Below are 20,727 nucleotides of genomic sequence, written 5' to 3' on the forward strand. Positions count from 1 at the left end.
TTGATACAGAACCATTGGCCCCTTTCACACAGAGATTCAGCTATACAGTCTCAAAGTTGATTGGCCGTTACCTCCGGCTTAGCTTTTTCAGACTGAACCAAACAACCACGACATATTAATCAATCCTTTTATTAGTCCCACAATGGGGAAATTATTTCTCTGCATTTAACCCATCCCGGAGGAGCAGTGGGCTGCAATGAAGCGCCCGGGGAGCAAAATTGCTCCTCCCAGTGTGTGATGAAAAAGAGGCAAGACGTTTAACACAACAGCGTTGGTGCTAGTTTGACGTAAAAAAATACACATTGGGCAGAGACAAGCATCCTAAGCAGTAACTCTGCTCACTGGGTAAGGAGCTTGTTGTGCCCCAAATTCAGTGCCATTCTTGGTCGCTGTAGGTTAGCTGCTAACTTCTGCAAGCTATTTTTTTTTTTTTTTTATTTAGAAATGTCCCGGTGTTTGGGGCGAACATGTTATCAAAACCTTGCACCCATTCTGTCCTGCTGGCTGTCCTTTTCACACAGATGTGCCGCCTCCTCTCCCACTCATCCTTTCATACAGAGAAGCAGTCCCGCCTTGAACAGGCACACACATAGTCGGAAAAAGTTCAATTAAATTCATTTAACCAGATATTAAAGGCTGCGTTTATTTAGGAGCGAATGAGTGAAGATCCCTGTCTGTCTGTCTGTCTGTCTGTCCTGTCTGTCTGTCTGTCTCTGTGTGTGTGTGTGTGTGTGTGTGTGTGTGTGTGTGTGTGTGTGTGTGTGTGTGTGTGTGTGTGTGTGTGTGTGCGTGTGCAGGCCAATTTGTATGTCGGTGTGAAGGCCTGTCAAGTTCAGTCTCAATGTCACACAACAAATACTGCTTTATCTTCACTTAGAAATTGTGACATTATGAGTGCCTCGGCTATTGGTATGTAATGGTTGCAATTAACTTATCAGCATATCGTCCTTTGCTTGCAGAGAGGGAGAGCGTGACACATCATGTTTTTTCTCCTCAGTGTAAAAGTGCTGGCTGGCTGTCTCCACCACTGAGCAGGACTAGTGCCAGCCAAACAGAGCATACAAATGATGGGTCTACTCAAATACAGGGTTTCAAACACAGTGCAAAAACTGAACCTGATGGGTTAAAGTGAAACTTCACTGCTGGTCCTTCAGAGAAGAACAATAGTGAGCCTTGTGGCCTTTTTCCAAGCGCCCACTCAAATAAGATGGAGAATATTTACAGAACAGTAGCAGCGCTGCCTTAAAGTGATTAAGTGTTAACCTTCTGTCGGGTCTAATGTTGTGGCAAGACCATAATACCTGCCAGCTGTTGCCGTCACTCAAGAGTCATTACAAGAGTGGGGAGGGGCCACACATTCCAATACGATGATTGATGGGCACTTTTACTGACGAGACCTCTTTAACAGCAGAGTCCTCTGTGTTGCTCAGACTCCCAGCATGCCTCCAGTCCTCCAGACCTGTCTGTTGTGTTGTAATACCGCAGAAGCATCCGTGATGAGAGGAACTCGCACATGAATCTTGAGATGGGGCTTTTCAGCTGATTGCCTCCTTGCCACTGCGATAAAGGGTTGCAACACCCCAATTTTCATAGTGTGTGTGTGGTTTTTTTTTTTAAAGGTAATAAATCTAATGGCTTTTGCTGTCTTTTTCAATTTTATGGGTCGAGATGCACACTACACCGGTGATGTGAAACATTTGTCTAGTCTGTTTCAGCTGTAAATTATCTCTGTGTATTGCATGGCCTTTATGAAGCAGCACTGCCTTTACATCTCAGGTCGACTTTGTCTCTCCATTTGCCTCCATGATCCGTAACTAGCGTCTTCACACGTACACTGAACCCACTTTATACAAGAATATCAGTGCAGGGAAATTATCATTCACCCAGAGTCAACATTAAGATGACAAAATGTGAAATGTGGGTCAGCGTGAGCAGATGTTAGCCTATTAAGATAGACTCCAGCGCACAGGACTCTGTCAATCATGCACGACCCGTGGGACTACAACAGTGGTCTGCAGTGGCTCAGTTACAATTCCTCTTTGTGATTCATTGTTTGAAAGACTCAGATGAAAGGTCACAAAGGGATAACAGACACTAAAAGGGAATTTGGAGTGCCAAGTTTGACACCAGCAATTGCTAAACAAGCATTTTCTGGTCAACTGTTAGTGCTTCAGTGGGTTAGTCATAGTGGGACTTTTGAATATGATCAAAAAGGAAATGTGCAAGTTATTACTCAAGGATGAAACCTGGAGACCTATGTGTCACCTTCAGAGCTGTCAGTCATGCTTACAACACTATTGGTGATAGATGAAATTTGCAGTCAGATGCTGAGGTGTTGAGCCGTCTTAAAAAAAAAAAGTAGGAATACACGATCACAGTGAAGCCTCTCCTCATTAGCATGTCACAGGATGATTCATAACATAGCATGTGGCCTTGCATGGTTGTAAGCTCTGCTAACGTGTCTGTTCATGATTTATGTGCATTTTAATTGCACAATATGATGTACTTTTTCAGTGTTATTGAATGTTCTGTTCTTATTCGTCCAAATATAAAATGAAATGGAATTTTCTATGTAGTGATTTATTTGTGGTGACCTGCTGCAATATCAACATTAACCGCCAATTATTGACTTTTTCTACGATTTCTACTGATGATAGACAATGTGTTTTGGATGCAGTTAACGGCAGACGCATCGAGGGGACTCACCCTATGTTTTCCTGATAATGGAACAATTGAGAATAACTCATTTGTGTTGAAGTCGGCTGGACTAGAGTTAGTTAACGTTTACAGGAGGTGCCATTGACTAACATAATGATGCTTTCATTTGTATTTTGGGAGAGTAAACTCTAACGTCATGATGTGTCAAAATGTATCTTGTAAAATGTATTTTTTGGCGGGAAACTATACAGTTGCTTGATGATGTTTTCACAGTAATATAAAATAGATAACGGAGAGGGAATTCTGATCTCTTAAACTTCCTTTCTACCGTTGGTAATAAATAAGTGTATGTTGAAGTGCATGGGCTTTATTGTTTTACTTTTGTTTTTTACTTTAGTATCTTACATTGTGGAATTTCATTGGTATTGGTATTTTGACATTCCTAATTGCAGTCTCTCTCTCTCTGTCATGTTTATCCGATTGAAATCTTCTGGTAAACATTGTTTTTGACACTAACTTCTACAGCTTCATCCTCTATTCGCTGTTAATTGTAAACAGAAACGCAGAGTCTCACTGAAACCGTTATCCATTATTCAGACAGAAACCCATTAGACATTTCTGTCACAGTGAGTAGAACAAAAGTAATGCTGTGCATGAAATGATTGTAATTTTCTTTTTCAGTCACTTCAATTTAACTTCCACTGGCAATAAACCATAACAATGTCCTCATTAATTTCATCTCTGAAATTCATCGTTACTCAGTCAGACAGGCTGCCTGGATTAAAGCTTGTACAGCCAAACATGACTTAGGTTAAAGTATAATTTAATAAGAGACTTCATCAACCATGTTTGCTGTGTCTCTGTGAAAGTAATGGTAAAGTGTAAACTAAACTGTTTAGAAACGGACTAACAAGTGTATTTCTAAAATGACCAATTAATATGACAAGCTTTTATGCATCAGTAGTTTGCCAGAACTGCTCTAAAGTACTTGCAGACATATATTAAACAGCCTCCAACATTTAAAGGGATTTGAATACTGTTTATAGAGTAGGGTGGCTTTGTTTTTGTGGAGTTGTCTGCTTTCTTTCCTTTACCCTATACCAGTAGTAATGAAGTTTCAAGGTTGGAGGAGTGCCCCTCCTTCTTGAAGTAAAGCTCCCATTCATTCTCTCTTCATTCGTTCATTGTCTCTATGGACAATGTTAGCTGACTCACAGTTGGAGCCCTTCAAGTCACAGATGGATATGAAACTCTCTGGTTGAATCATGCAGAACAACAGACTAGAGCTGCAGCAACGAGTCAATTAAATCAATTAAAATAGATTATAATAATAGTAACAACGGATTTAATAGTCATGTCTGTGATATGATGGTCTATGTTAGGCCATGTAATGACGCACGACTGCGTCAACGTTTCTGTGGAGACAGTAAGCCACTCAATGCTGCGCTTTGTTTGGCTCACGTTATGACTTACAGGATATTATACTCCATCTCCTTTGCCTCTGGAACATGGAGGTATGCTCTGGAGTAAACTTTTGAAAAGTGCCGGAAGCAGGGAACAATACAGCAGCTTGAAGTGCAGAGGCAAATGCACTATAAAAACAATTGTAATTGATGGAAATACCTCCCTTCTGTTTTATCTTCATTTTGTGATGGATCAATTAAGCCGGGCTAACACTTGATAAAGCTAACGCCCGCCTACATTGATGCTTCACAAAATGGAGAGTGAAAACATTTTTTTTTTACGTTTTGTGCGTTTGTCTTACTAAATTAACACAAATCAGTTGGAAACTGCTGATTTAGGTATCCAATGTAGAACTTAGATTTTGATTTGCACGGCTAACAGCGGAGAAAGGCTAGAAAACTGAGGAAACTGTATTATGCAACATGAATGTATTCAGTTTGGGACACCCCTGTGTTTCAACCATCAATGAAGTTATCATTTGAAATCGAAAGTCAGAGGGGGGAAAGTAACTTCGAGAACCAGCTGACCAAGGTCTGATGTGAGTTTGATGCTGCTTTGGTGAACTGGCTCTTCTATCAGGGAAGGACATTTTTTTAAATTATATCAACTTTTAATGTCATTCAACCAACTGCGGTAAAAAAATAACGGATAGAGAGAAAAAAAGGAAAGAAAATGAAAGAGAGATGAGGACACACTGGTATGGTGGAAAAAGAGGAACATGCAAATGGAAAGAGAGTTTAAACTGAAACTTAACTTTGGCGATTATTCAATGAATTTTAGTGTAATTTAGGGTGTAGCAGAAAAGTGTATGGAACTACAGTGCAGACTGGAGTCTTTGTAAATGGTGACAACCAGAGATTAAATCGTCATAGCCGTTTTATATCAGTGTGTCCAACACACATAGTGTAGTCCCACATCTAATGTGCTTCTCCTATATGAATTAAATGAACGTAAGGAACAAGGAAGGAAAGACAATGGGGGGAAAAGAAGAATAGTAGGGATTTAACCTCTTTTTTTGTTGTTGTTACAAGACATTTCAGTGGCTAATGTACTTGGGAGAAGCCTGTGCAGTTATTCAACAGCAGTAGGTTACATGGTTCGGTTTTGTTGTGTGCTGCATTGCCATTTGTATGATAATCACATAGATTGTTTTCCTTACTTTCCTTTGTCCCTGAATACCAAGACTGTCAAGGCTGGCTCATACTGAATGCAATGTATGTCACCCCACAGCTGCCTGTTCAAGGATTCCTGGTGTTTTAATCTGTTTAAAAATGAATGTATATTAGCACATTAATGTGATTAACCTGCTTGATCAAAAATAGACTACGCCCCTGAAAGTCCAGCCTCAAGGATGGCTAGACTGAATGTCTTAAGATAAAAATGGAGGAACTAAAACCCTATAGATGACCTGGGAATAGTAATTACATTTTTTCTAAATGTACAATGTTCACACTTGAAAATGTCAAACTGACATACGGGGGTGTCATTTCACAAAAGGTTGCGCTGTTATAATTTCAAGAAATACCATAAAATAATATGTCTAAAGTAGTTTCACCGAGAGACATAGACATGCACTGTAGATTAGAATTAGTCCAAGAAGTGTTAGTCCCCGTGTGAAATCCTTTGTCTTGTCCCTCTGCGTAACCTTCCAACAGCATGCAAGAGATTCTTACAGCGAGATATAAATCCAGAAACGACCTCTGTCTTCTAAGGCTAGGCTTGAATAGTCTTGTGGCCTTGTAATGACTTGAAGAGAACAACATCAGCTATTACATGACCTTTTCTTTTGCACAACATCACCACATGTTGTTTCCGTAACCTCAAACAGGTGTTACTCCCAGGTTAGAAAGACATGAATGTGTGCGGCAACTGTGGAACTGTGAGGCAATGGATCAACATCCCGAACAAATAATGCTCCCAAGAACTCCTTGACTTCTCTTTTTGCACAATTATTGAGCATTGGCTAAAGAAACATCCATTACATCCCCAGACCCTTAATCCTGTCAAATCTTTCTTAACCGGTGAGCAACTGGTCCCATATTTCTTAATTTGGCTTATTAGGCCATCAGACAGTATTTAGGCCTATCTATAAAATTGCTCATTGCTCATTACACACAGGATGTCAACAAAACCTCCATTTTAATTAGATTTCATCTTTATAAAAAGTTTTGTTCCTTTCATTTTACAGTGGATTCAAATTTAGTTAATTGACATATAAGATGAATTGAATATAAGTTGTTCTAATTAGTGTTAAGGACTACCTTTAAGCTTTTAAATAATGCTAAATTGGTGTGAAATGTACAGAAGATCTTATCTGTTAACAGTGCAGCCAAACAAATTTGCATTGTTTTGATAAAGAAGTCAGTCAATAATTGAATCTAATAACCGCACTCTATATTCATGCTGCATGCACAGTGTGGGTAGTTTCAACACAACAAGTTAACTTACTGAGGAGTTAACCCTTCATCCATCAGCTCACTGTGGCTGTGCATTTTTGCTTCATCACTCCCTTGCAAAAATTTAAATTCCACTGTCAAACAAAGACATGAGAACTACCATTGTAGACACGTTTTAAAAAAAACATTGGCGGTTTTGGCTAACCACTGTGACAAATGTGACATATTCCTTCACAATAAAAGCCACCCCTCATTTCGCCAATCAAACACTTGTTTTTGAAGTTAACCACTAGGTTGTTCATTAGCAGTAACTTAATACAGCTGTGATACGACGTAAAAAGAGTGACCAGAGAGGCTGATATCAATGAGCTTCAATTAAAAAGCATTGTTTCATGTGGATCCAATATGTGTGTGAAGGCAATTTGAATCCAGCTTGACAATGGCTGGCTCTGTCACAAACAATAAATCAACTATTATATTTCAATACATTAAATGGGTATTGCAGAAAAAATGTCAAAACATGTCACGTTTCATGAAAATCTTTTGAACACATACTGTTAATGTTGATATGTTTTTCCGTCATGGTAACCATTGTGAAGATGTACTGTATATACATCATGACACAGCACCAAAGAAAATAACTTCAAAACCCATTGCAGCTTTCAAAGCAGGGTCTTCCTGCTCCTTATCACAGCAGCAGTGTTGAATCCCCCAGGACTTGTGTGGCAGAGAGTCAATGGACCTAATATGGAGTGATTCTTCTCCAGAGGCATATCTATGGGAATGTGGCTCTGGTTTCACAGTTATCACCCACATGGAGCCGTCAGACGCATAGTGGCATTGTCTTGATCCAATTAATTAGGAACTAACAAGGCATGGAGATGGGAAGGGATTTGGATCGACCAAGTGGTGACGGAGTCAAAGGCCTTTACAAGTGGGGCCAACTTCTCGTCACAGACTGGCCGTTAATTAGACGTATGAAGTACTGCTGTGTCCAAGAACGTTGTGGATGTAGAACATGCTCAACTTAGTTTCCAACCACATGTTAACATAAGAAGGCTTGGTATTATCCAATGATGTTCAGATAAGAAGCTTGCAAACACACTGAACATGTGTGTTCTGAAGTTAACCTTTTGTTTTAAATGGGCAAACACACAAAAAGTGACATGATGCACGTCAAACTATTTTTGCGATTTACGATTTTTAGAACGTCAAATGAGTTTCCAACGACCATAGCTGTTTTTTCTGCAGCTGGTAAACCTTTTTAGAAAGAGCTAAATTAAATCAAAAGCTAAGGATTTTTCTCCATCGCATGATATTTGATTTAAGAAATGCATTATAAATGAATAGTGGTAATCATAATAATACTGTCGCTTTAACTAGTTAAAATGACAAATGTCCGCCGTGGTAGGTCACAGCAGCTGTCACGTAAATTCCATTTGTAGTTTTATGGCAGACAAAAAACGTGTGCTCTCTGCAGGACGGTGGCTGTACTTTACTATTTAAGATTGTTTATGAGGTAAGAGGAGCTTCACCCAGTGACACCACTGTACAACTGTGTTTTTGTAGTCTCATCAATTCCAACAAAGTGATACAAAAAGCCTAACGTTTATTATAATATACAAAATATAATATTTGTAGCAACGTTTTCCTGAAATACTGCTAGTCCTGGGATGTTCAAATGAGCCATGCCAATTATAGTTTACAGTGAGTTTGGGCCTCAAGTTCTAACAAATGTTGAAGACACCGAATAATCCTGACAACTAAACAAAGATTGAAAAACTTATCTTCCTGAGATTCAGTATTGGTGTCATTAAGATGAAAGTGAGATGGGAATCTTCAGTGCACACAATTGGCAATTTGTTGGCTGCTTCACTCCCTGTGTCTGAAATAATTAATCGAGTAGTGGTGAACGGAGGTGGCATTCTCTGCTGCACCGAGCAGATGTTGTAAATCCACTGCAGCTCACACAGACAGGTGCCCTCCAGCCGGTTCCTGTCTGCTGCCTTGGTAATGGCATGTTTCCTTTCCTTGAATACTGGAGGAATCGAGCAGACAACCTTCCAACCTATATCATCTCCACATTACAAGGTTATACAGCAAAGCAAGTTGACTAATCAGCTCTGGAGGTTGCTTGGTGGAACAAAATGTACCGGACACAAATATGTATTGAATATCCGGGCCAAAGCAAATTCTTAAGACGCTCTGCAGTCCTTTTTACTGATCAGATGAATGAGCTGCTTGAAATAACGGACATTCCAGTCAAAAGTCAATCCAACAAGTCTTGTATCTATGTTAAATATAAAAGGTGCATTCACCAAGAAGCTCTCTCACCGACACTGGCTGTAAGAAATTCTAAAATTTCATCTAAAGCCAGCTTTTGCTACAAACCCGGACTTAACAAAGCTTTATTTCTGCTACAAAAACCTCAAAGGACACTTGTGGTGTAATGCCACATGAGTATCACTTCACATTGTAGGTGTTAGTTTGCCTGTGGGCTGCAAATCTCTCAAAACTTTGAGAAAGAAGAAATTCATGCCAAGGATCCCTCTCCTTTTCATGTCAATCTACATTTATTATAATTAATTCTATTAAGGATGGTGATACACAAAGACCAAATTTATAGCATTTCAATCGAACGATAGCCATCCATCCATCCATCCATCTTCTAACCACTTAGGCAAAGAAGCTCTGGATAGGTCATAGTCATATCTGGGGGAAATTTATTGTCAAGTGCAGAAGTGAAGGGAGAACATGCAAACTAGGTCCAGGATTTGAACCCAGGACCTTCTTGTAAGTGCTTAACTATAAGCCACTAGACTGCATTTTTGGAACAGTAAATAAATATAAAAATAATTGAATAAATGACAAATAGGAAAAAGCTTGAACATGTTGCAACTGCAACATGGAAACTTTATGGTAATGCAACTGTGGTTGTGAACACAATTGATGAAGCCCTGATAAAACATGGTGCTCTTATCAGTATTAATAAACTTTCCTATAATTAGTTATTTCTATGTGAGAGTGGTGGTGGATTTTTCTTCTGAATAATGAAATATACTTTGCAAAATCAGTTATGGCATGATTTTATCACCTCAGGGAGCCTCAACATAATTTTCTCTGAGATGAGATCGGATGTCTCTTCTCCTGGCAGGCTCTACGGTAGTTACGACGGTACTCCTAGGGGACATAGCAAAAGTGACGTGTTTTTAGAGTAAGGACATGCGGCCTGAGATGTTTCATGGATTGCTTGGACGTTATAATATTTCAATTTCTAATACTATTCCTCGTTTAGACAATAATTGAATTTGTATCGTGCAAACAAGCATTTCCAGTCATCCCTTTTTTTTATTGTGGCTAGGATGAGGCCACAAGCTGATTTCTCTGATTTGATTAACTGAAGAGCTCCTCCTAGGCATAAAGATGCCGAATTAATTTCAGTGAAAAACTGCTTGGTGCCGTAGCTCTGCTGGTATATGGTGTAGTCTGGGAACGCTGATAAGAAACTATTCCATTTACTGGCTGAACTGCAGTGTAATTCACTTGCCTGTGCATGTAAACAGTGAAACATAATTAAATACCATAAAGTTTCCATTATTTTAATCAAATAATAACAATAATATGGCATAGAGTACATATGCACAGCTACAGATATCCAAAAGCGCAGTTAGTGAGCTCATTCATCATGCCTGTGATAAAACCTGTGTTGAGTTCACAATGATACAAGGATGCTGCATCCATCATTTGCCAGTACTGTTGTCTAAGCTCATTTGTTGGCCTTGAGTTTGGTTTATAAACTTTTTCTCACCCTGTTTTTCCAGTTTTTGGCTCACACCACTTTAGGACTCAAACAACTTTCCGTTCAATGTTAATGGCAAAAATAAGTGAGGTTAGAGACTTGGGGAAATCATAACAAAACTTTCATACTTTTATTTAAGCGGTAAATAGTGATTACGATATACTGCTGTACAAGTCTGGCCAAAAAGCTGACCACTGTGGGAAACAGTAGCTCTTCACCGCAGGAAAATAAGAAAGCATCAAAAGTTCACTTCACTGTCTGATCCCTGTGGTTATTAATGCCAGCAAGTCAGAGAGGAAACAGAAAAGTCATTATATTAATCAAAAAGAAGTTCAACATTGACTGAAGGTTATTACATCCGAATAAGAGAGAGAGCACCATTATTTACACGTAAAAAAAGTCCTCATCTGCTCGTTTTATCATTTTTAAGAGGACTACGTCGCTGAATCACCAATGTCTAGAAAGCTGCAGTGTTGTTTCAAGCTTATTGCTGATGACACGCTGCTGTTTGTCCATCTAAAAAAATATATTTAAAATCTGAGTAAAGAAAAGTATGCTTACTCAGTCACTGGCCGTATTGCAGGCCTTGTGGGCAATGAAAATACTAATTTCACACTCCGCTAACTAGAGGAGGGAGACTGGAAAATATGTCCTTGCACCTTTGTCGCATGTACTCTTCCAAAATTTGTCCCATCTATCTTCATGAAACTTTACTCACCCCAAATAGATTTAGAAGTGTCCCAGAAATACAACAAGAGGCCTGGAAGTGGAGTTTAAGCCCCTCATTTGAAATTGTGTCACAATGGGGCTGTGCCTTCTTGTCTGGAACAGTCTTGCTCTCTGGATAACCACCGACAGGCTCCAAGTTAATGAGCCTCTGTTTGGCCCTTAGAGGCCACTGTATGTCCGTGACCTCAGAAACATTTTCCGAATTTCCTAACAGGCCTAATGGAATGGGAGATGCTGCTTTTAGTCTGATCAGGAGCCCTACTTATACAAATACTGTGTCATTTTCACCTTCTTGCTTTAAACTTGGTCATCAGCGGCAGTTCTAAATCCAGTGTGCTATGCAGATTAAAGGAAAAAAAAACATTCTGTGAATATATCACTGTCACTTGAGTTTAGATAATGACCAGTTGTACTTATTTTCTTTCATGTGAGTGACAGTTAGACAATCGGTTTGAAGTCTCTCCCTGTCTTACCTTTCAACAAAGCCTACTAGTATAACAGAGGGCATCATCTTATATTTAGCAGAGAATCAGACCTGAGAGCTCGGACACTGACCAGAAACAGGATAATTGAGGGTCATGTTGCGACAGCCAAAAGAAAGGGGGAAGGGTGTTTTGTGCAAGCAGATACTGCATGAAATCAAGAATAAATAGTATAGCGTGTCCATCCGAGATGTGTAATTGACTTAATCCTGAGACATCTCCAAGGAACTGAACAGCATCATCTTTTTATAGACTAGCCGTTCGCAGTGTTTTTTACTTCATCCCAAAATGCAACTGGTCTAGGTGGAAACTAACTGCTTTCTCAGCAGTTCACAGAACACATTTTAATCAAACAAAACAAAATGTACTGTTTGGTAGATTGATTTAAGACCACAAAGTGTCAAGTTTTTCTCCGAACATAAAGCATCTCCCCAGGAGCTTGATTGTTCATCCAGCTTTAACCACACCGGGGTTCTCTTGCCAAGACGGTTGTCAGTGGTTTCAGTCCCATGGCCCAACTTAATCTTACAAAGTTACAAGAAGAATTTTTGTTAAAACAAGCCACTGCGTCTTGAGTTTTTTCTTATGTTTTAACGCTTTAGAAGACAAATCAAATGAAAGAAAGATGCTAATCAGGGACTATGGGCCAGTGTAAGGCATTGCTTGTACATTGCATTTATATATTAATAAACCATGTACGTATTTTTGGTAACCCCAATGTGCCATTTAATGTTCTAAAGTGGCCTACAGTATCATTATACACACATTAGTAGCACAGGTTTCCTGGGACCAATCACAATATCATTTTACACACCAAGATCTCCTTTACAGGTATTGGGGATCACTATGGCATATGTGCCTTTTGTGGCTCCACAGGGAAAATCTAGGTATTTGGAGTTAAAAAAAACTTGAGCTAGATCAGTCATTATTAGTAGTGGAATGGATCATAAAGCTCACGGTTCGGATCGTATCACAGATCAGAGTCGCTGATCGACAGTGGTCTGTTACACCACTAGTCATTATTGTGACACACCCAAACATCTGACTCAATTGTAGACAATGAAGTTGCATTGTTGGTAATGTAGGATCTAATGCATCGAGTTTGATCCTTTTTAAAAAGTAACTTAAAAAAAAAACCTGTCCACTGGGACCCGAGTCTAGAGTCACAAAAATGAATTTATAGGAAAATTGGTTGGTTACATACGTACAGAATAACCGCTACTTCTTGTTGGCCATCTCACTGCTTTGTGCTTCTTTTGCAGAATGTTAACATTCATGCTGTAGTGGTTTGGACCTAATGTTTTGAGTAGAGTATCCCTTTTAATTTTGTAATCCGGCAATTTCAATTTTAGATCATATTGCCCGGCCCTAATCCAATCTAGTTTTTTATGGAGAGGAGGAGCTTTGCTAATGATGGCTTCAGTGCATCATCAAGCCTAATTTCAGGTCCGCACCAAAAAATCCTAAACACAAAAATGATGAGAAACAGTTAAACATTGTTAATCCTCAATTCAGTGCTACCTTCACATGACTTTTCCCATGTTTACAGCACTTATTTTTTAACATGTACATATTTAGAAACAAATCTCAGATTTTACTTCACATGGGCATTTTGTACCTAATAAAAGGTTAATAGTCTGGGATCAGAAACTTATGATACATTAATGATATGTGAAAATACGAAAATGAAATTGCTGAAGCAGTTGATCTCAGAGGGCCATATTTTGTTGTACATTTTACATTCTCTTGTCCAACATAAAGACAGTCGGACAAGATAATGTAAATGTATTAATAGGAATGGTCGACAATGAGGCTTTTATAGCTTTTTACCATCTATTGTAACTCCCAATTAGAGTCTGTCTTATTTTTATTGGCAAACTAAGCCACTAATTGGCAAACTAAGCCACTAAGCCTCCTAAGACATGAAATATAAATGGGAAATAGACAGGAGTCGTATTCTGTGTCTCCCCATTACTTGTTGTTGGTCATTTTGTCCTAACAGAGTGCCTTCAATCACATAAATCTCAAAATGTAAACACATTCAGTAATGAGTTAACAGTGATATAACTGGAGGCACTCGACTGCAATAATGGATTAGGACTTCACACTCAGACTAATTTATTTTTCACCCACATTCATCACGCCTAATCAATGCTGCATCTTTGGCTTTAACCCTCCCCCAGCAGGCCTCGACAATGTCACTGCTTTCCTCAGTCTTTACAACCGTTCAACTGCGAGCAGCCTTTATTCCAAACTTTATGTACTGTTTAAAGTTATTATAGTTTCATTTTATAGGCAGATGATTATGTAAGAAATTGAATACTGTCACCATTAAAGGCCCGAGCCGTACGACTGACTGACATCAGATGAATGTCAATGTTCCAGGTCAACAGCAGATTTTGAAACCTCACTATTAAAACACGAAGCCACTTTGAAGGCCTCTGACGATGGCAGGAGAACAGAGGTAGCACACAGGAAAAGTGTTACAGCCATTGTGTCTCTAAAGCTTTTAACCCCCAGCTCTGCCAGTGAGTGAACGTAACTCACATATATTGACAGGCTTTAGATGGAAAACTCATATCCTTAAAGAGTTTTATTTCCATTAGGAAAGATGCATTAAGTCATTATTGCAGCTATTATTTATGCCAGAATCCATAAAATGTTTCCTTTGTTTCCTCGCCTGTTTTACTTCAGTATATGATAGTACTTAAGGTAGGGAATACTTTAAAAACGAGTTCTTAATGCAGATAAATTGGTAAATGTTGGCGGAGACATCACAAGAATTGTCAGTACAGAAATGCCAAAGATTTGAATATTCATTGTTCAATTGTCCCACTTAGTACATACTGTACCTTTTGTCCTTATTCTTTAACAATCAAAAGTAAACGATCCTTATATTACATATTTGCAGGTTTGACTGCTTTTACCTTTTTGTCAAGCTGAACAGCTTACCACTGAGTGGGCTGTGCTAGAAATTAATTGGACAATGTGCACAGTACCAATTGAGTACTGCATTTTCCTTTGCCTGATAATCAGACACAGTTGCCGTTTCGCTTTAATTCATTCGTTTAAATGCCTGAACACACCGATGTTGTGGATGGCGATGAGGTCTGGAGCCAGGCTACTTTTCCCTACAATCAGTCCAAATTATATAGTATGTTCCAGGACACAGTTCTACATAAATAAAGAAAGTAAAGTATCAGTTCCTCTCTTGGAACTTATTTGGGCCAATAAAACAATGATGAAACCATTTTTTTTCTAGCAATGTCAGACAGAATTTTTGCTCTTCTCAATCCAAAAAATATCTAAATAGGACCAGAAAGTCAGTGTTTTTTATTAACGTTTGATAAGGTGACAAATTAATTTAAAAAATGCAATGAAATGCTATTAGTTTGGGCACAGCTACAACCAAGTATTTAACCCTGACCAACAGCAGGTATGAAGGTTCAAATACATTGTGTCTCATAAATGCGGTAAAAGTGGTATTAATGTTGTGGTGTAACCCCCATAGTCAAGGTCACACTATCTCCTCAGACCAGTAATGCCAGTATTTTACTGGGACCAGAATGACTGACCTATCTGTCGCACCTGAATACAGCATGCGCTTGTGAATGGCTGCATATCCGCCATGGCTACTGCCTGCTTCAAATGAGATTCATGACAAATCCCCTGCAAGAGGCCAGCCAATATGCTAGGTAATAGCATGCTTGGCAGTACTTATCTGTCTCCATTAAAGACGCAGGTCATATCCCACAATGTCAAAACCATTAAATCAAAAAATATAGCTTGATGGTAGGATGAAACTGGTCTCTGTTGCAGTTATAAAGCAGCTCTGATTGAGAAAGGAGTTTAAAGTACAAAAAAATCAGAAGACAAACTAAAAATCTATGGCAGGCCTTCATCAGAAAAATGTAAATTATTAGAAGAGTTAATACCCAATTTGCATATCTGTGTTAGCTGCTACTGGTTTTTCCCTGCGACCTCTACCAGTTTGAGTGCCACTAGAGATCACTCCTCTGGCGGTCAGTTTGACCCATTAATATCAAATGCACTCACCTTGCATTATAATTGACACTTGATATGAAATGGTCACCATGTGAGGTTTGTGCCCTTTCAACCATTTTTAGTTGATACAGCAGGAAAATGCTTATCTAAAAAAAAAGAAAAGACTTTGTGCTTAAGTCTATATAATTTCGAGCCTCTGTGTGGATCTGTCAAAGTGAGTCCCGGTGCACATTTATCATTCTGATAAGATCAAAGCTTGGGACAGACAACTACTTGCCTGGGATTCATTTTTATTTTTCATAACGGCGGGGGCCACAGTGATCCAGTTTGTTCCAACTCCTCTGAATGTATATACTGACCTTCTGCTAGATTAATGTCTTTGTCAGGACCTGATGATCATCACTCTAGAGGTTCATGTCATATCTTAGACCAACATGGATCACATATCTAATGAGCAAGCTTTACTAAACCAAGCTTGTTATAGAAATATTGGTTGATTTGCATTGATGGAAAATTAGGACTGTAATCTCGTCCTTTATAAATTGAATAGACAAAACCTTTTGCCCACAAAATGTGAGCAAATACACATCACAATTTCCAAACCTAAGATGACATCTTCAAATGTCAGACAGAACAGTCAAAAGTCAAAAGATATTCAGTTCAGCAGTAGTAACAGTGAATATTTAGCATTTTTTTCTTGAAAAAAAAATCACCTCAGCCCTTACGTATTTATTACAAGGATTCTTTTGACATTATTTTGAAAATAAAATTGATGACACATATGTAACCGTTTTACAATTTTGGCATCTGCATTGACAAAGGCCTCACAATGCCTAATTGTCTTGGATACTTGCAAATAGATAAAGATAGATAGAGATACAATTCAAGATTATTGTGCATTTCTTCTGAAAAAGAAACTTTAACATTGTCTGGCTCTGTGTTCGAAAAGTAAAAAGTGACCTCAAATAACCAAACAGAAAATGTTTAAATGTTGCAAAAAGATTTTTACCCAACAAAGACAGGCAGCAAAAGCCAAGAAATGGTCCAACAATGCCAAGCCCTCAAATATCCACTACCCCCAGCTGAGAAATAAGGTTCATGATGTTTGCTTTTTTTCCCCCCAGCTCTCTCTGGAAAATTGTGGAGATTGGAAGTCACAGAAACTGCCCAGAATGCCACATTAATAGGTTCAGTCATCCAAACAGTTTCTGACCTTTTGCAGTTTGGTGTTGGCTAATTGATTTGAGCAGATGGCTAAACCGCCTAGAATCAGCATCGGGTTTCTCAGTAATTTATCTTGAGTAGAGAAATACTGCTGTATTTATTGCAACATTTAAATATGCAGGTTTGTAAAAACACGCACAAGAGACTTGAGTTGTTTCCAGGCATATGGCTGGAGAACAAAACTGTCCCCTTCTGTCTCTAATCAGCCATTACCAGCCAAATCATAACCAAATAAATGTGACCGTCAAATGGCATTACGGAGAGAAAAGCTGATTCAAAAAGCAAACTGCATTCGTTTCCATTCAGCATTTCTTACGCCATTCATTCCTCTAATTGAGACCTCCGAATAGGATATTTATGAATAAAGCATATTCCTGCCTTTGTTTAGAAGTATAGTAATTAAAAGGAGAATGATCATCGCTGGTGCCATGACCATTAGTGTGGGTATAATTATATCAGTTAGGACCATCGCAGTAGGATTGAGATTGACACATTTGTGTATGGTGACAAAGAGACAGTGTGAGCCAACAACAGGCAGCTCTCCTCTCTTAAGACTGTGGAGTGTTGCAACAAAAATCAATATTCCAGATTTGCTCAATTCCATGGAGAGGAGGTAGCTCAGTGACACTGCAATGACTGATGTAGTGCTGGGGATGTTGACTATTATAGGGTGTACTAGATTAAACAATAACGCAAGTGTCACATGAAACTTTGAATCCATATAGTAAGTACACATATAATGAGGTGTATGGGTGAAAAGGTATTGAATAGATGATCAATATTTTCTGACACAATGTAGCATACCTAAAATGTGGACATGGGATTCTGCAGTGAGTAAATATGCATAACCAAGAAGGGCAAACATATAATCAACACACTGACCCCATGGGGGAATAAAGGAGCGTTTTTATGTGCGCACACACACATACGTGCACACATTCAAGTACGCACACACATAAACACATGCTGTACAACCCAGCTGATCTCCCAAAGGAAAATCATGTTCTTAAATTATACAATCATTAAATTATACAAAGTGCGGGTTTTTTTTTACGTTATTTCTCTCTTCTTCAAAAGATGAATGGAAGAAACGACCGATAAAGTCCTTCTATTTAACTAATTGGATGAGATTAATGAAACTAGTTAGGGAGCAGGTTGGATTATTTTCTTCCGCTGATGAAGCCACACAATTCCAACATTTGTTACATTTATTCATTTCTTTCAAAGACAAGTCTTCACTTACCTAAAGTTATGAGATGAAACAGATAAAATCCCCACAGATCCATCTCTGTGTGAAATGGGAATTCAGATAAAGACCTCCACGCAGCCTTCAGCTCTCTGACTACACGGCGACAAGATGATATCCTGTAATGCGCGCAGAGATCATTATTGGCACAGGGAGATTAATGTCTTGAAAACAAATCCTCAAATCTTTTTTTTTTTCCAGTTTCTTGTCGATGTGTCTTTTATTTTCTTAAAATCCCACCGGTTTCTTCCAAGACGTTGCTACTACAGTCGCACGTTTTGCGCAAAGCCAGAGCCATGCGTAAGGAGGGAAAGTTGTCCTTTGCTGTGAGGTCCGCTGTCGGGAGGAGAGCCTTCTGTTGCGAGTCGAGGTGGAAGCTCAAGTCCTTGAGTCGCTGCTGGAGAGATGCTGACTGCTGCCGGGAAGAACCACTGCCAAGAGGGAGGGAGAGAGTGAGGGCTGTCTGTGCTGGAAATGACATTAAACAGTCTGCTACTAAAGAGACATGAGGTTCAAACAGCACATAAACCGTATTGGCACTCATTTATTATTTATAGTGATCTTAACCTGCTTTGTGGTATATTTTATAATGTTATAGCCAGTTGTGGAAAGTAACTAAGTACATTTATTCAAGTGCTGTACTTAATACATTTGTGAGGTACTTGTACTTTACTTAAGTATTTCCATTTTCTGCTGCTTTATACTTCTACTCCACTACATCTCAGGAGGAACTGTCCTGCCTTTTACTCCACTACATTTATTTGTTAACTTTAGTTATTAGTAACTTTGCAAAACACAATCAACAATTAAAAATATGATTTGTTATTAAAGGTTTAGACAAGGGGAAAATTCACAAGCTAGCAGTATATAAAATTATTGAAATCAACCCATTCTTTACATTAAAGTAATGAACACATTAATGCATCAATATTCATTATAATATAATGATATAGTATCCAATTATTCGGAAATGGGCCATTCTGCATAATGAGTGATTTTACTAGGTACTTTAGGTGTTTTTTGATGTTAATAGGTTTGCACATTTACTTAAAATGTTAAATGCAGGTCTTTAATTGTAAAGAGTAACTTATGAAGAGTATTTCTTCACTGTGGTATTTCTACTTTTACTTAAACAGTTACAGCTGACAGCGTAGTTGCAGAAGTGTAGCAGCCACCCTCCGGTTCCCCCCCAGGTAAACGCCGTTAGCTCTGTCAGCGCTGTTGTCATTGTTTGCACTGTTAGCACTGATTCACGTCTCACTATGTTGAGAGACATGTGGAGGCAATACAAATAATCAGAATTTTTAATTAAGCTTTTTCTTTTAAAAGATCTTAATACTTCTTCAATTTATGGTAATAACATTAACAGAGTCTAAAATAATATTATTTATTATATTATATATTATTTCGCTCCATTTCACATTCCATTTGATTTGATGTTTCATCCTAAAGATTTTATATAATATCACAAAAAAACTGTAGTATAGCCTAAAGCATTTGATCTGGTTTTCATGAGGGTTTTCTATTGACTTGCCATTTCATAATTTGTGTAATTTATTCCCTTATCATCAGCTCAAGGTTTAACACAAGTTGTTCTTTGCGCTGTGAGGTCCGCTATCGTGAGGGAGAGCCTTCTGTTGCGCGTCGAGGTGGAAGCTCAAGTCCTTGAGTCCGCTGCTGGAGAGATGCTGACTGCTGCCGGGAAGAACCACTGCCAAGAGGGAGGGAGAGAGTGAGGGCTGTTTGTGCTGGAATTGTCATTGAGTTTTGCTGATATAATATGAAGTGTGATTTTTGTTGCAGAGAGCTTATAAAGGAAAGTGAGTTGGCAGTTTGAGCTAAAGTGTTGAAAACCCTATTTTATCCTATTTTATTTTAGGTTGCATTTGTGTTTACATTTGGGATAGCTTAATGATCCAGTCTGGTCTCGTTTAATCATTTGTTTTGCTTCTGTTGTGAAATGTCACTCTTCTGATTCAAATGTGTTAAAAGCGTACATGTGAGATCTACGTCTTCATGATCAATAATAATAATAATTAAGCCTTTATTAGTCCCACAATGGGGAAATTCGGTTCTCTGCATTTGACCCATCCCGGAGGAGCAGTGGGCTACAATGAAGCGCCCGGGGAGCAATTTTGGGGTTGGGTGTCTCGCTCAAGGACACCTCGGCATGTTGCCTGTAAAGGGGTTTGAGCCACTGACCTTGTGGTTGCGGGTCAAGCGCTCTACCTCATGTGCCACAGCCGCCTATGTAGCCTATAACCGTTCCGTTGTGAAGGTGATGACTGCGCCAGCAGAAGTCTTTCAGGTCTCCCAGAAAATCAAACAAAAGATTAATATTGATACAAGAAACTCCCAGAAGAGGCAGATTCAGGACACTCTCAGACAGAAACCTTTTTCATTTCTGGTTTCCTGTGCACAAAGTTTGAGTGCTCATAGTCCAAATACATGTCGACAGCACATCTCCAATTTGTTATACAATAAAATGCAGACAGACAGGCAGTCCTTTCTTGTGGCTTCCTTCCCAAGTCGGATAGCTTTAGATGGCGAGCCAGCGAAATTGGCCATATTGACTCTTAGCCTCTATTAAATTATAACAATGAACACATTTCTAATGTTAACAGGAGGGAAAGACTGCTACCAGAAAGTCAGGTGGACAGCCTGTGGTGTCGGTGAAAGTTTCCAAATATGTTTTGTATAAAAAAAGTAGCTTCTTTTATCCTC

At 38.8% G+C, this 20,727-nt stretch overlaps 1 protein-coding gene across 1 annotated transcript in view; it reads right to left on the minus strand.

Annotated features, from left to right (window-relative positions):
* gfra4b (GDNF family receptor alpha 4b) overlaps nucleotides 1–20,727 on the minus strand; it is a 60,932-nt gene that overhangs the window by 20,613 nt on the left and 19,592 nt on the right. The window contains exons 2-3 of the mRNA XM_054597129.1: nucleotides 19,591–19,714; nucleotides 18,244–18,434 (exon numbers count right to left, since the gene is read on the minus strand). Of these exons, the coding sequence (XP_054453104.1) occupies nucleotides 18,244–18,434; nucleotides 19,591–19,714 (315 nt within the window). The remainder of the gene's footprint in view (nucleotides 1–18,243; nucleotides 18,435–19,590; nucleotides 19,715–20,727) is intronic.

This window comes from Anoplopoma fimbria, chromosome 4, assembly GCF_027596085.1.
Source record: "Anoplopoma fimbria isolate UVic2021 breed Golden Eagle Sablefish chromosome 4, Afim_UVic_2022, whole genome shotgun sequence".
Lineage (NCBI taxonomy): Eukaryota > Metazoa > Chordata > Actinopteri > Perciformes > Anoplopomatidae > Anoplopoma > Anoplopoma fimbria.